Source organism: Paroedura picta, chromosome 15 (genome assembly GCF_049243985.1).
Source record: "Paroedura picta isolate Pp20150507F chromosome 15, Ppicta_v3.0, whole genome shotgun sequence".
NCBI lineage: Eukaryota > Metazoa > Chordata > Lepidosauria > Squamata > Gekkonidae > Paroedura > Paroedura picta.
In genome coordinates this window covers 22,467,979-22,480,714 of record NC_135383.1, presented here as the reverse complement: position 1 = coordinate 22,480,714, position 12,736 = coordinate 22,467,979, and the positions used below count along the sequence as shown (strand labels likewise).

The following is a 12,736-nucleotide window of genomic DNA, read 5'->3' as shown; positions in this document are numbered from 1 at the left end:
TCCTTGGGTCCCCAATGGGGAGAAAGGAAGAGATCAATTAACATCAATTAACACAATAAATAAAAGAAGCCCCTCCTCAAACAAACTGTGCACCAAGAACAGAAGAGTTTCCACAAAGCTCTGAGCAGCCGCCAATTTGGAAACATTTGCAATTAATGGAAATAAATGCATTCATTCATTCATTCATTCATTCATTCATTATTTTGACTTATTGCCCGCCATTTTCATAACTGGCTCCTAGCGGGTTACAGCAGTCCATCAAAAACCCCATTAAAACCCCATTAAAACCCCATTAAAACCCCATTAAAACCCCATCCGGACATTTATTATTATTATTATTATTATTGTTGTTGTTGTTGTTGATTAGATTTATTTCCCGCCACTCCCCGTAGGCTCGTGGCGGGTCACAACAGTCCTATCCCCATTAAAATACTCATTAAAAGACTTTAAAAGAACCCCAATATGGCGGAAGTTCTTATTATTCCCACCCCTGCTATCAGAGCGGCAGGGAGGGTGGGGAGGATAAATGCAACTTGCATTTATCAGTACAGACTCTTAAAACGAACTAAAACAATTAAAAAACCATGGCATTCACTGACCAACTATCCCCTCAAAAAACTAATATAGGAGTGGGAGGAGGGAGCACAGATCACACGGTGGGTGCTATGCTCTTAACTATGGGGGGCCCATCAGATCGTCCTCACTGCACCAGCCCTAACCCTAAACCTGGAGGAAGAGCTCCGTTTTGCAGGCCCCGCGGATCCCTGAAATGAGGTGCGGCTCAGTAGTAGAGCCCAGACTTTGCATTCCAAAGGCCCCATCTGGGAGCCTTCAGCTAAAAGGAGGCCAAGAAGTGGGGCCCGGAAAGACCTCTCCCCTTCTGAACTCTCAGATACCTGCAGCTTTGGACTTCCCCCACCAGCAAAGTGAAACGAAGGCTTACGTCCTACCTGAGCTTTCCAAGGCAGTTCTCTGGCATCCCCAAGAGAGACTTGGGAGGAGGGGAGGGACTTGCATCCTCTCCTAAAGGACACCTTGACATCGTAGTGCCCTGGAAGGCTGCATGGAATCCACATCAATGGTGGTTCTGCAGAGCCCACCTGACTTGCGTGGCAGCAACAGGCAGCCCCGAACCACCTGCTGCCGGCACTGGCCAGGGACAAACCAGGTGGCCCTGCCACAGGGGTCGCTAAAGCCCCATCACAACCTCTTTACATAAAGTTTGCCTTGATTTCTTGGTCTTTTTTTTTATCCTGCCCTTCCACAAAAGAATGCAAGGCACTGTCTATGGCAGGAGTAGTCAAACTGCGGCCCTCCAGATGTCCATGGAATATAATTCCCATGAGCCCCTGCCAGCATTTTATCATCACAATCCCATGTGGTAGGTCAGAACAACTGGCCAAAGAGGACATAATGCATTAGAAGAAGAAGAAGAAGAAGAAGAAGAAGAAGAAGAAGAAGAAGAAGAAGAAGAAGAAGAAGAAGAAGAAGAAGAAGAAGAAGAAGAAGAAGAAGAAGAAGAAGAAGAGTTGGTTCTTATATGCCGCTTTTCCCTACCCGAAGGAGGCTCAAAGCGGCTTACATTCGCCTTCCCTTTCCTCTCCCCACCACAGACACCCTGTGAGGTGGGTGAGGCTGAGAGAGCCCTGATATTCTTGCTCGGTCAGAACAGTTTTATCAGTGCCATGGCGAGCCCAAGGTCACCCAGCTGGTTGCATGGGGGGGAGCGCAGAATCGAACCTGGCATGCCAGATTAGAAGTCCACACTCCTAACCACTACACCAAACTGGCTCTTGGACTTCCCAGATAGGCTGCAGCTATTGAGTCAAGCCTTCTGAAGGGCCACGCCTGTGACGGCTGGAGGCCAACAGCTTCCCCTGGGCCTGGGCATTTCTGCTATGCCCTCTACCTGCCGGACTAGCTGGCGTGTCAATGTCAGGGAGGGTCTGACATGTCTTTTGTCCCACCGAATGTGTCCCACAGAACTGTTCGGGCTGTCATTTTTTATGAAGGGAATATAAGACGGTTGTTCTAATGTTCTAATGTTCATTGCACTGTTTGTTGCAACTGGAGGTCTATAACCTGCGGGGCCAAAGTCAGTCCTACAACATGACAGTACTGGCCCAGATCCAGCTAAAGCCCAGCTTCCTTACAGCAAATCTCCCCATGTTTCAACCGCGTTGTGACCCAACCACTGCACACCAGGCTGCCTCCATCACAACAAAGATGTTGAAATCTGAACACAGCCCTCCCAAAAGACCCTCCTGCTTAGCTGGCAGACGGTTTGCTGCCAAAGGAGGGGCCTCAGAGGCAGCATGCTTTCCCAGGATGCTTGCCTGCATGCTCCATGGAGCAAACTGATTAAAAGTTTCCGCCTTCAACTTCCCAAAGCTCCTTCCCCCCTAGGCATAAACAGAAGGCTTCAGCAGCCTTCTCAATCCACAGCCTCCCTTTGTATTTGAACCCAGGGAAATGTCACCAATCCACTAACCAGTCTTTGTCGGGACCACTTGAGCTGAGCCACCATCCCAGTTAACTCGGCCACTCCAACTAAATCGCTCCGCTCTCCGCCCTGACGTGCCCTCTGCGCATCTCATCTTTTCCAAATCTGCAAACAAGACACTTCAAGTCCCTCCAGCTTCGTAGCTGGTCCTGCCTCCTTCCCTACTGCTGCGGCTGGCTTATTTTCCAGACCTTTGCTCTTCCACCGAATCACTCAGTTGCTCATCCACCGAATCACTCAATGGCTCGCCTTAGATCCCACACATCCAAAGACCTGATCTGCCAATTTTTATTGCATGATAAGGATGCCGATGTCACTTTTATTATGGCTGAATTTCTGTCTTCAGTTTTTAAATTGAATCACGGGCAGTCTTCAAGCAAAGGTTGGATGCATACTTTTCTTGGATGCTTTAGGATGCTTAGGGCTGATCCTGCATAGAGCAGGGGGTTGGACTAGATGGCCTGTATGGCCCCTTCCAACTCTAGGATTTTAGTTCAGCAGTGGAATAGGCTGCCTAAGGAGGTGGTGAGCTCCCCCTCACTGGCAGTCTTCAAGCAAAGGTTGGATGCACACTTTTCTTGGATGCTTTAGGATGCTTAGGGCTGATCCTGCGTAGAGCAGGGGGTTGGACTAGATGGCCTGCATGGCCCCTTCCAACTCTATGATTCTATGATTCTATGAAATTCAAACTGACTAATGTATCTTGACTATCTCTGCTTATCTTGCTAATCTGCTTTATGCCAATAAAGGTATATTGTGCATGCGTGTGTGTGTGTGTGTGTGTGTGTGTGTGTGTGTGTGAGAGAGAGAGAGAGAGAGAGAGAGAGAGAGACGTTTTCGCTTGGATTCTTCTTCACCCCAGACCACCTTTTTTCCGCAGCACAATTAACTCCTCCCTTCAGGATAAAGCAGCGGATGTTTTTATCTTCTACCCTTAGATTCCCCATTTACTCCTCTTAGGTAAAAAGCTACGGAAGCATCGCTAGGATCACACTAGCCATTGCATTGCATTGTTGTTTTCCGTGTTTGCCAGTCCTCCCGTTTCATCTCTCTAGCCTTGTATCTGGTCTGGGGAATCAGCACTATTTCTTTTGCGGTTCTTTCTCTCTTTCAGCCTTCTCAGGTGGAGTGCTGAATCAGATCAGGACCCAGGTTCAGCTCCAGAAAAACCATCCCAGTGATGCAGTCTGACCCTATACGTGTAGAGGCCGTTTTGGACATCAAAAACCAAACACAGGTACCAGTTTGAGTGACATGGTTGTTGGATGGTGTCAGACACGGCTAGGCCGTTTAAAACATTTCTCCTCCAGTTCGCAAAGTCGCGGGATATACCTCTGCAAAGCACTTCTTAACAGTTTCCGGGACTTTCCCGTCGACCACCTGCAGCATCCTCTCCATCTCTTCGCGGACAACATAGCTGCCGGATTCATTTGCAAAGAGGCTGAAAATGTCTAGGTGAAAGCATAGAGAAAGTCAAATGAGTCAAGCTTGAACTGCACTTCAGCACAATTTAGGAGCTGTACAGTTGTGCGCTTCGGCTGCCGAAGGGGCCGTTCCAGCCCGAAGCAGCCAGCGCTACGGCACGGGGGGGGAGGGGTGGCCCTGACACCGGCACCGCCCCTCCCCCAACGCCGCGTTGGGCTGGTTTGTTGGCCAAAGCGCACAACCCTAATCAACATCTCCTTCCAACTCTACAGTCATAAGATTTCGCCCCATGCAGGGTACACATTCCCCAAATCCTAGCTGTACAATATTTTATCTTCCCACATTCTCTTGAATGGGGGTCTGATTCTAATGTGACTGGAACAGAAGGGATGTTTAGTACAGGTACTCAAAGGCCAAGCTATGCAATTAAGTTCATTACTTGCAATCCAAGATCAGGGTATACGACAGGAGGGCCACAGCATGGCACGTGGAAAGGTAGAAAGGCAGCACAAAAATGTTTTAAATAATAAGGGTAGAGATCAGCGGTCGGGGGGGGGGGCAGCATGAGAGTTATCTGATGAATCCTCCAACTCTTAATTTTGCACTTTTCCTCTGTGCTGCTTTATGATGTGTGCAGAAGGGTTGTTTTGCGCTTGTATGATAGAGAAAGAGAAATCTTTCATTTTCACATCCTAGCAAGGGGAGGTGCCCGAACTCACACCTGTTCAGTAGGCTCTACAACAGGGGTAGTCAAACTGCGGCCCTCCAGATGTCCATGGACTACAATTCCCATGAGCCCCTGCCAGCATTCGCTGGCAGGGGCTCCTGGGAATTGTAGTCCATGGACATCTGGAGGGCCGCAGTTTGACTACCCCTGCTCTACAACCAAGAGGGCTTAGATTGCTGGAACTGAAAAATGCAGAAACCTACCAGAGACAAATGGGCTTGGATCCCACAGATCTGTTCCATTAGCGGCAATGCTTTCCTCCTGTGCAAGGAGCCTCCCGCTGATGCCAGAGGAAAGAGACACTGTTAGCAGCACAGAGCTGTGGGACCCAAACTCATGATGCTGAAACTTCCCATTAGGGCTAGCAAGCATACAAATTAAGGATTGCACTCAGAATCTGGCATTTGGATCTAACTCAAGTGGGCCCGGCCACACGGATGTTCATCTTGAGTAAAATCTAGGCTTCCTTGAGAACGCCCCGAGGCTGAAGGAACAGACGCTGGGGTTACACTAAGAATGACAGAACGCTGGAAGGGGCCCAAAGACCATCCACCCAGCCCAACCCAACCCCCTGCACCATACAGGATGATCTAAATGATGTTCATCCTGTCCCTTTCTTGCAAAAAAGACAACAGCAACATTGCTTGTTTTGGTCTTCATGGTTCCTTCTGTCAGCCCTCTCTTGTTCTTATATCCTCCGTAATAGCATTTTGGCCATTCTAGGTGCTTTGCTAGCCAGCAAAGCTCAGGCACCCATAGCACTCAGCTCTCTGACTCCCCCTCTCCATGAATTACCATGTTGAAGCTATGTATGTACATAAGGAAGGTAAAGTCGCTGTGTGAATCGGTTCAGGAGATGTCAGGTCTGCTTTTCCAAAAAAAGGTTGGAAAAGGACAGTAAAAGACCTGGTTATTTTTGCAAAAAAAAAAGGATACAAAGTGTTTTGCATGCTGAATATTTCTAGAGGCTCCACCCATCAAAGCAAGTGGCTTCCAGAGTTACTGATGAGGTTGTTGCTGCAACCAAAAGCATTCTTCCTTCCACAGCAAGGGCTGGTTGCTCTGACTTGCCTTGCTTGCTTTTGCCTTTCCTCCCTTCCTCACTCCAGCTAGGAGTCTTCTTATACATCTTTGACTGCAGGAGCCGGTGAGTGGCCCCTTGAGTACTCTCTTAGCAGGGAAACTTATCGCATTCCCCTTCTCACATCTTCCTTCAGCCAAGTTCCCCTCCCTCTGGCTGCCATTTTACTTCTCATGATTGAGGGTTGGCTGGCAAGCAGTGGTGTGTTATGTGCTCCCTGCATATAATCTGAAGCCAACTTAATGGCATATCCTCTGTTCTGGGTGGAAGGCTGTCTTCATTCACTGTTTCTGTCTACTTGCCCTTTTTTGGAGTGCCCCCAATTTTAACCTATTAAAATTAAAACGTATTAGCAGGTGCATATTTAAACTTCAAGGCACTCTGTTTATTAAAAAATAAATCTCATAGTATTCAATGTAATTAGGATTGCAACTCTACCCTCTGGTCGGCCAGATTCACAATCCATTTTTAAAAAATTATTCCTAGCCTGTGTGTATAGCCCAGTGCATCTGAGAAATGTAGTGGGGCGGCAAGGTCAAATTGAAAATCCCCAGCTTTGCCATGGTCAAATTGAAAATCCCCAGCTAATATAAGCTAGAGTGGAGTGGATTTAATGGGAAAAGGCGCAGTTAGGCCTCAAATTATAGTACTCATATTTTTATTTACATTTTTTTATTTAATCAAGGATAACATTGAAATTCTGCAACTGCTGTCCTGCTAAAAACCCTGTAAGATATCTGCAAAAGGAATTTCAGTTTCAAAGAAACAAAAAATTGCAATGAGCAATGTGTCTTTAATGACAAATGGACTACTGAGTATTTCTTTAAGACAAGGATAAAGCAGGTTGCCTGATATGTCTTGAAACTGTCTCAGTATTAAAGGAGTACAATATTAAAAGGCACTTTGAGTCCTGTCACAAGAGCTACTCAATATATCAAGGAGAGATGTGAGTGAACAAGATAAACTCTCTTAAAAATAATTCTTTTGCAGCAAAAGTGTTTTAGAAAGCATGTTGAAGACAACCTGTATACTGTGGGGGCTAGCTATCATGCTGCTAAATGTACTGCTGAGAGTGGCAGACCATTCTCAGATGGGGAATTTATTTAAAAGTGAAGTAATGGAGGATATGCTCCCTGAGAAGGTATCTTGTGTTAGTTGTGTCAGTTTATCTGTATCTACAACCACCAGAATAGTTGTTAAGGCAAAAAAATTTAATATTTTTCCCTTGGCATTAGATGAGAGCAATGACATTATAGACCAGGGGTAGTCAAACTGCAGCCCCCCAGATGTCCATGGACTACAATTCCCACAAGCCCCTGCCAGCGTCCATGGACATCTGGAGGGCCGCAGTTTGACTACCCCTGTTATAGACACTGCTCAACTACTAATTTTTATCAGGGGGATAGATTCCAACTTCAGATTTACAGAAGAGTTGTTCGCACTGCTTAGAAAGGAAATAAGAATGTTTCAGAATCCATCTGAAGTAGCACCAGAAGATGCAAGTAACTTTTTCAGATGGTAATAACTGATTTGCAAGCCAGTGATCATCTCAGAGACATGTACAAAGAAAACAGTCTGTTTGATTTCTATTCTGGTCTACCTGATATATTGATCAACCTAAAGAAATTTGCTGAAGGCACGTTCACAGTCTTTGGCACCACATACATCTGTGAACAAACCTTTTCCAAGATGAAAATTGTGAAATCAAGTGTAGGTCAAGGCTTACAATTGAACATGTGCATGACATTTTAAGAGTGTCTTTCACAAAGCGTGACTTGGACATCAATGCCTTGGCTAACAGGAAACAGCCACAAAAATCACACTGACTAGGTAAGCATACGTAGCTAAATAAAAGATTCCACAGTAAAATATTGTTCCAAAATGGATTGCAATAAAGTTACAATTTCTTCATTTACCTTTGAATGTTTGCTTTTGATCTAAATAAGGAGGTTAATAATTCTGTTACATTTTGGTTTAAGATTTAGCCCTCTTTAGACAGTGGACACGCGAATGCAGCACCCTGATCTACAGCATCCCTGACAAGGTATGTCAGCCTTCAAAAGTCCTCACATTACGGAAATCTTTTCTTGCTTTCTGCAGAGCCCCTGTGATCTGCTCCTCCTCGATGCTACTTACATTTTGCCTTCTCTTCATCTCGGCCCCTTGTCAGGAGGACCAGGCCCACTATCAGGTTATTGAAATGTAGCCCTTTGGATGTGCCGCCAAAAGAACAGTATATGACCTGGAAGTAAAAGACAAAGGGAAAAGGTTCATTTGTACAGTCTTGGAGAGGTTTTCAGAGGTGGCACATGCGGCTACTCCAGCCCCCTCTGAATAAGACATCATAACTGCCTAAGCAGATCAGGACAGGGCCCTCTGAGACCAGTGTTCCACCAGAAGCCGGCCAGATGTTCACAAGCAAATTGGTGAGGTGCTCCATGGCTGTTCCTACATGCTCCAGCACTGGTCATGCTTGGAGTAATCTGAATACATTGGGGGATAAACCCAACAGAAAAACTTTGTCGGACACAAGTGATATAAGCCAGTGAAATACAGCAGTTAGATGAGAGGCAAGTTCAGCCACAAAGCTCACTGAGTGACCCTGGAACAGCTGCTGTACTGTCGCCTAACCTCCTACACACAGTTGCTGTGAGGGTACAGCAGAGGAAAGGACACCCCCATAGACTATCCTGAGCTCTTTGATGATCAGGATAAAGATGCCATTAAAAAACTATGAAGCAAGCCACCCAGTCGAGAGAAAGAGAAAAAGAGCTCTCATAATAAGCCACCACCTCCTCCCCGTACAGCCCAAGCCTTTAGCTGCTAGGAGGCCCAGCTATTAAGGCTCAGCACTAGCCACACAGCTTGCACACAACTCTCTGGCTCCCTGCACAGAAACGCTTTCATTGATGCAAGGCTGGCCCAATGGTCGTCATATAAATACAGTGAATAAGTTGCTGTAAGGGTGCAGCTGCAAGGTGTCCACCCTCTCATCTGCCCCACCCCTCTGCAGCATCAGGGAGAATGCAGGGATGCAGTTCCCAGGCATGTGGCTCTACTGATCAGAAGCATCTCTCCCCTGCCTTCTCACTGCTGGCAGCCAAAGTGGGTTCAAGTTCAAAAACACACACAATGATGACAACCATTTAACACCCAAACCCACAAAAACCATTCAGAGTCAGGAAGAATCTCATTAATGAGAGTACAGGACCAAACGTTAGTGTCACATATAGGTACTGTGTGGAGGATTCCAGAGTTACGGCTCTCTCATGAGAGGGACCTAAGAGGGGAAGCAACTGGAGCACGGCCTCCAAAGCCGATGCAGGGGGATACACAAGAGAAAGTGGTCCCTTGAGCATGTGAGTTCCAGGCCCCCTTAGGGTTTTATAGGTTAACCAGCATTCTGGATTGTGGTTAACCGGCACTCCGGAATCAAACCGAGAACCACTGGGATTCTTTTAAGGCAAGAGAGATGCCCTGATAACACCCGTCCCCCATCCCCTCCAGAGTTTTAAGTCAAGGCCATTTGTAGAACAGTCTTCAAAGAAAGCTCTGCCTACAACACGCAATCAGCACACAAGTAATTATGACAAAATCAAGCCTGGACAAGGACAGCTGCTGTTGGCTCCTTGCAAGGCATGGTTGGGTTCACATCAGCTACCATCTTGCACAGGGTTCAGAACTCTTAACCTAGAGCAGTGGTTCTCAACCTGGGGGTCGGGACCCCATTGGGGGTCAAATGACCCTTTCACAGGGGTCGCAGCAAGGGGAGCAGTTTGGCCAGGGGGGGGGGCACCACTGTTGTCACTCTTCCTGCAGGCGTCTATCTGGAGTAGCAGAAAAGAGTGAGATCAGCATGGTGGAACAAGAGGCAGAACTTAACTGAGAAACCCCGGGGGGGGGGGGAACCAATTTATATACAATCCTGAACAATGGATCTTCATGCCACTGGTCAGTTTTGGTTTAATTTCTGTGAAAGGACACTTGCATCATTTTAGGGTTGGGGGTCCCCACCACATGAGGAACTGTATTAAAGGGTTGTGGCATTAGGAAGGTTGAGAACCACTGGTCTAGATGTAGCAAGAGTTCCTTTTCCCTTTCCCTGAAAAAGGCATGATTCATTTTGTGCGTGCACACACACACGCACACACCAGCAGCATCATATTACTTATTAGCCACCTTTCAGGTTGAAGCCCTAGGTGATTATTTATAGACTTGACAGTCAAACAAGAAGTCACTGCAGGACAAATCTCCCCTGCTCTTAATAGCTTGGAACTGCTGCCTCGCTTATCATATAGCAGCCAGTGATGGAACAATGTTATGTACCTAAAGGCATAATTATGAGAGGTACGTACCTAGGCCTTTTCTTTTTCCCTGCACAGGGGAGGGGAGTTGCTGCTTAAAAACCTGATGCTGGCACCCCTGAAATGTCCAACCTGGTACAGACAAAGGGAACCTAGCTTTCTAATCTTGGCAACTGTGTTGTTGTTGTTATGTGCGAAGTCGTGTCCGACCCATCACGACCCCATGGACAATGATCCTCCAGGCCTTCCTGTCCTCTACCATTCCCTGGAGTCCATTTAAGTTTGCACCGACTGCTTCAGTGACTCCATCCATCCACCTCATTCTCTGTCGTCCTCTTCTTCTTTTGCCCTCGATCGCTCCCAGCGTTAGGCTCTTCTCCAGGGAGTCCTTCCTTCTCATGAGGTGGCCAGAGTATCTGAGTTTCATCTTCAGGATCTGGCCTTCTAAAGAGCAGTCAGGGTTGATCTCCTCTAGGACTGACCGGTTTGTTCGCCTTGCAGTCCAAGGGACTCGCAAGAGTCTTCTCCAGCACCAGAGTTCAAAAGCCTCAATTCTTTGACGCTCGGCCTTCCTTATGGTCCAACTTTCGCAGCCATACATTGCAACTGGGAAGACCATAGCCTTGACTAAACGCACTTTTGTTCGCAGGGTGACGTCTCTGCTTCTTAGGATGCTGTCTAGATTTGCCATAGCTTTCCTCCCCAGGAGCAAGCGTCTTTTAATTTCTTTGCTGCAGTCCCCATCTGCAGTGATCTTGCAGCCCAGGAAAATAAAATCTGCCACTATCTCAATTTCTTCCCCATCTATTTGCCAGGAATTGAGAGGGCCAGATGCCATGATCTTTGTTTTCTTGATGTTGAGTTTTCTTGATGTTGGCAACTGTAAGCAACTAATTTTCCGAACTTCATTTGGTTCCTGATTCCTTAAGGCAGATACCTATAAACTGCAGACACCAAGGAGAGGCTTCCATTCACTTGGAATAGAGCTGTGCATGCAGCTGCTATAGAAGTGCCTTGTACTTAGGTGAGCTGCACCTGGCTCTCTTTCACCTATTCATCCAAATGCCCTGTGCATGGCCCATTTTGCATGTATGCACGCATGAGTCCACCCTGGGTTTTGCACATCAGCCTCAATCCCTCTCTTGGCAATGAACCAAGGAATGATCCTGCATTTTAGCTACAATTGCTACTTCTAACAAGAAGAAGAAGAAGAAGAAGAAGAAGAAGAAGAAGAAGAAGAAGAAGAAGAAGAAGAAGAAGAAGAAGAAGAAGAAGAAGAAGAAGAAGAAGAAGAAGAAGAAGAAGAAGAAGAAGAAGAAGAAGCCGAGCCAAAGGGCACATTCCTAACTCAACATAGGTTTTTTATCTAACTATTCATGCTAACCTTGTTCAATTTGTGTATTCATATTCCTCACAATTTATTTTATTTGTGATAATGTAACTGTAAGATAATGATAATGGAATGGAATTTTTGAGTTTAATTCCCTGGTCTTGGGATGAGATAATTGCCAGCAATTCCCTTACAGGAATGTTTCACACTTGTATGGTGACAGATGGGGCAAACGGCAAATGGCCACTGACATAGACAGATTTATTTCTCCTATGTTTTTGTGAACTGCAACTGAATTCCAGGGGATTGATTGGCTGTTTTTACAAAGAATTATAATGTGCCTATATTTGGATGTTGTGACACAGTTTACTCATTTAACAGAATTGAATTTTTGTTTTATATTCCCACTGTCATGATGGAAGTTCATAGTCTGGGGAAGAGGGCTTGCACTCGAACACTCCTGCCTTGAATAAACCTTTGCTGGTCTTAAAGGTGCTAGTGGACTCTGATTTTATTGTGCTACTTCAGACCAACACGGCTACTCATTTGAATCAACCCAAAAGGTTGTGGATAGATGGCAGACAGAGAGAACAATCTTGTCCCTGACTGGATGCATCAACCACCACTTGAGGCTTCCATTCCTGACAACTGTCAAACCACTTATGGCTGTCCTAGGGAGATACTTTCATTGCTCTGTGCAAATTTCAGACCCAGAGCAACCAAACAAAAACAGAGGTGGGCTCTGCAGTCAAATCCGAGGGCTTAAAAAGATTATTTCATTGATGCTAAACTGTTAGCAGTTTTGAAATTATAATTGAAGATTTGCAAATAAAACCTATGCCTATTGGAACAGTTGTTGAGCTCACACAATTAAAAGATGCTTCTTTGCGGGAACATCGAGTTAACCAGTTACTCAACATAAGGATCGCATAGAATGGGGATGATCCATTCTCAAGTACCCGTGGCATATTAAAATGGATTTCTTCACACTATGGCTCTTTGAAAAGGCTGACAAACAAGCTACAATGGTCTAATGCAGGGGTAGTCAACCTGTGGTCCTCCAGATGTCCGTGGACTACAATTCATGGAATTGTAGTCCATGAACATCTGGAGGACCACAGGTTGTGCTTCAGGTGACTATCTGAATTTCCCCACATGCCTCGGATGAGGCTGAGGGCCAAGGTGAAAGGACAGGCTCAACCACTCCAGGCTGCCAGTGAAAGATCACGTTTCTGAATGGTGCCTTGTGGTATAAACATGCTAGAACATCAGCACACTGGCCAAGGGTTTCAGGAAGAGACTGATTCCCAAGGGCCCTAATTCCCTATCTGTAGGGAAGCACTCATACAACTGCTGGCACTATCCT

The 12,736-nt window shown here is 46.2% G+C and overlaps 1 protein-coding gene across 3 annotated transcripts in view; it reads right to left on the bottom strand.

Moving 5' to 3' along the window:
• The window catches only part of USP32 (ubiquitin specific peptidase 32), a 192,673-nt gene that overhangs the window by 99,960 nt on the left and 79,977 nt on the right, over nt 1-12,736 (bottom strand). For all 3 annotated transcript variants that reach the window (XM_077311223.1, XM_077311225.1, XM_077311224.1), the window contains exons 3-4: nt 7,873-7,978; nt 3,836-3,954 (exon numbers count right to left, since the gene is read on the bottom strand). In XM_077311223.1, coding sequence (XP_077167338.1) covers nt 3,836-3,954; nt 7,873-7,978 — 225 coding nt within the window. The remainder of the gene's footprint in view (nt 1-3,835; nt 3,955-7,872; nt 7,979-12,736) is intronic.